Source organism: Haliaeetus leucocephalus, unplaced genomic scaffold (genome assembly GCF_000737465.1).
Source record: "Haliaeetus leucocephalus isolate CR32 unplaced genomic scaffold, Haliaeetus_leucocephalus-4.0 Scaffold0, whole genome shotgun sequence".
Lineage (NCBI taxonomy): Eukaryota > Metazoa > Chordata > Aves > Accipitriformes > Accipitridae > Haliaeetus > Haliaeetus leucocephalus.
In genome coordinates this window covers 3,779,802-3,783,579 of record NW_010972436.1, presented here as the reverse complement: position 1 = coordinate 3,783,579, position 3,778 = coordinate 3,779,802, and the positions used below count along the sequence as shown (strand labels likewise).

The 3,778-nt window shown below is 50.5% G+C and overlaps 1 protein-coding gene across 1 annotated transcript in view; it reads right to left on the bottom strand.

Annotated features, from left to right (window-relative positions):
• The window catches only part of CALCR (calcitonin receptor), a 119,776-nt gene extending 116,604 nt beyond the window's left edge, over positions 1-3,172 (bottom strand). The window contains exon 1 of the mRNA XM_010562536.1: positions 3,008-3,172. Within this exon, the coding sequence (XP_010560838.1) occupies positions 3,008-3,172 (165 nt within the window). The remainder of the gene's footprint in view (positions 1-3,007) is intronic.
• Between the last annotated feature and the right edge of the window lie 606 nt (positions 3,173-3,778).

The following is a 3,778-nucleotide window of genomic DNA, read 5'->3' as shown; positions in this document are numbered from 1 at the left end:
CCCCCATCCCACTGGGGGGGAGTGAGTGAACAGCTGTGTGGTGCTTAGTTGCCAGCTGGGGTTAAACCATGACCCCATCACAGCCTGAATTCAGTCCTATTGCAACAGGCACATATAAAGAACCGAATGACTGGAATATATTGCAGCTCAGTATATTTAGATCGATATCTCCTAAGTCTGGTACCCTGTTATTTTTGAATGTTGTAAAAATACATTGCTCTACCACTTAGTATGTAATTTCAGTACTAAATATGACAGCAATAATTCTAGGAATGAGAGAGGTATTTACTATAAACAAATCCAAAGAATAATAAGACATAGCAGCCTCTGGAATCCCTTTTTCCATCAGTTATGCACATATTACTGACATAGTATAATCAGAAGGTATAAAGTGTGTACCATGTAAAGAGCTGGAAGCAGCAGAAGTGACACCTTTGGCAAGTCAGAGTCCTAGAGCAGGATTCAGCTACTCAAAGCAGATGCACCCATCCACATCTCCAGCTACAGAGAGAGCCCAGGGTCTCCCTGAGCCTGGGGCTAGAGGAATGGTGGCCTCAACAGTGGGAGGTAAGCCCTACTTGAGCTGCTCAGCTGCTACAGAAAGTAGCTGAGGCAGGTGAGCAGACTGCATGGCACCAGTGAGTTTCCACCAGAGGCTGACATGTTCTTCAGGGACCAGACCCCCAGCCCCACATTGCACAGGAGGAGGTATAGCCAGAGGCTGAGAACAGGGACTTCTAGCATGACTGGAGCTGAAGTCTGTGACTTCTGGAAGCAAGGATGCTCCCTCTCCAACTGCAGATGTTTACTTTCCAATAGGAAAACTCTATTAAAAGGAGAGACATTGGCTGGATGGGGAAAGGAACATGCCCATAACTTATGAACTGGAAGAGGCGAGTGTTAAGAGAGATTAAAATTGTAAGGGGAAGAGAACTAGGGAGGAAGTCCAGGGGAAAGGGTTGCAGGAAGTAACGTAGCTAAACAGTACAAACAGGACATATGGGAAACTAACATCAAAACAATCTGACTACTGTAGCCTAACTAAAGGAGCAGTCACAACACCTGAAAGTCTGCAGCAAGCAACAGAGGCCCCAAAGCCACTGTCTGTTCTCTGCTGTCCTCCTGCACTGACCTGTAAGGATAGGTAACGGCTTGGCATGGGCCCACAGAGCAGCCACCAAAGCTTGCTGCCATTCCCCTCAGCACAGGGCCAAGCTTCTTCCTCTCTGAAACCTCTCACTGCTGTCCCAACACCAAGGCCAAAGGGCCATCCACAGAAAGTTGCCATTTCTGCGACCTCTGGAGATCCTGCTGCTCCTGAGGCTCTGCCAGCCTGGATCAAGGTAGACTGAGGACTGCTGCCAGCTGTCTTTGGGTGCCTTTCAACCACAGCTTCCATGTCCTCCCCCTCTCTTCTCTTTCCTCTGTAGTGCATCCTCAGCTGTGAGGCTCCAGCATGGCCTTCTGGTGCATACCCTGCTGACTGCCTGCAGCAGCATGGAGACAACATGCTGAAGTAAAGAAAAGGGAAAGTGCAGCTCCTCTGGCCCTACTCTTCATTAGAGGGACCTGCAGAGGAGAGAAAAGCAAGCCTGTCTGTCCTTGAATGTCTGAGAGACTCCACAGCATCCCTCTAACTGTTTGCAGCCATTGCTGGACAGCCCCCAGGCTCTCAAGGACTCAGTCCGGGCAGAGTGGGGTCCGTTGTTTCTGCCATGGCCAGCTCATGTGAGGGGCAGATGGAGTAGGGCTCTGAGCAGGGTCACCCTCTCCCCCTCAGCCCCCACAGCAGGAGGGGGTAATAGGTAGGCTACTGGCAGCCTGCTGTGCCCCAGGAGACTGTGTATCCTGTGAGCTGCTGTCCTCTGCAGCAAGTGAGGAGGGAAGGGGAGGCCTCAGGCACTGGGGGGGGGTAGTGAACAGCAGGGTAAAAAGTTCGTGCTGAGCACTGAGAGTGGAAGGAGGCTCCTAGAGGGATATCACTCCTTCACGTTGATTTTTAGCATGCACTGAATGGAGAATGGGCCAAGAGCCTTCTGCTGCTCCAAGAGCCCTGGGGCAGCCGATGAGGCCTGAGCACAACAGAGATGTCCCTGTAGGTGTTTGCCATGACACTGCTCCCACCCTTGACTGCCTGTCCAAACTGAGAAACAGCTGAGCTACTGTGCTACACAGACGGTGCGCAACATTGCGATGGCCCTCCTTGGCCACCACGCAACCAGCTGGACAACTTGGTGGGTACTCCTGCCCATGTAACAGTTTGCCTTCACCCACCCCCCCCCTCTGCTGGGGGAAGAGGAGAAGTGTCTTCCTATGAAACCCCAGCCCCACTGCCATGACTATCCAGTGCCAGGCAAGATCCCTGGAGGCATGGGAAAGGGTGAGGAAGCCTCAGGAGCAGGACTGCACCATTTCTGCCCACATTCAGCCACAGACTAAAGGCAGGTGACCCTGGCACTTTCCAACGGTATGTGCTTCTGCTGTGAGGAAAGGACATTACCACAACAGAGTGCTCTTTGTGCCCCTCCATCTGCTCAGCACTCTGAAACAGAAGAAACACTCTGAAACTGCTCATTTCTCTGGCTGTTTGTGGGACAGGACGAGGTCTGCAGTTTTACCCCACGTAGTGTCACGTCATCAGCCCTTAACCTGTTGTGCCCGAGAGGGAAGGAGCCACAAGACAGGATCTTTGTCTGGAAAGGTGGGGGAGTTATATTCTCACAAGATACTGCAGGTGCCAGGGCTGAGCTGGGCAGCCATCGAGAGCAGGCAGTTTCTAATATAGTTACACTAACATTTCTCTGACAGCTCACAGCTCTGGGGGAATTTTATGGTACTAAATGGGTATTTTTATGCTGTAAAAAAGCACAGCAACCCTGTTAAGCATAAAAATTACGAACGGCTTTTTCACCACAGCTCTGAGCCCAAACCCCAGACTCCACTAGAAGCCTCGTGCACTGCCTGTCCTTCAAACCCAAAGATGTGCATAAACCAGTAATTCACTTACCTGGTTTGGACTCTGGCTCATGGGATTGTTGAAGGTGGCTGTGGTGAGAGCAGGCCAAAGAGGTATCCCTAGATGTACCCTGTAGCTGTACTGAGACAGAGCCAGGAAGAGAAGGCACACTGGAGTGGCACTGGAGAGCATGCTCTCCTCCGGACTGCCCTGCATGGTGGTCCTGGCACCCAGGCATACAAATGAGTGGGAGGCTTTGTGCTATGCTCCCATCCAAAGGTATCTTCAATCTCTCCATAACAGGAATGTCTGCTGTTTCAGCCCAAAAGTATGGTGCAAAGTTGCATCTTCAAGAATGCAGCCTTCATTTTCTTGACTGCAATGCTGCACTGCTCACTGATCCTATTTTATCTCCTGGTGCTCAGGAGGAGCAACCTTCCAATAATGCCACAGAGTTTTACTGTTTCTGGAGACACTTCTAGCTCTCTTAGTCCACAAATTTATGAGATGCACCTTTTCCCTGAGGACCTGGGTTACACTGTATTAGTTTCCTGAGACAGTGGAAGGGCCATAGATGTCACCAGTGCAAGAAAGAGAAGCAGGAAAAGAGGGATAATTTTAAAAGACGGTAAAAGAAATAAGTGGTTCAGCATGTGGCTCAGCATAGAAGGTAAAGGGTGAGGATTTCAAACGAGAAGGATGGATGGAGGAGGCTGGAACAGCAGAGTCTCAAAGGACTGAGGGCTTGATGTCAAGGGCTAACAGGAAGGCATATATGCTCTTTATCCTGTCATGGAGGACAAAAAGTGTGTCAGGATGTCT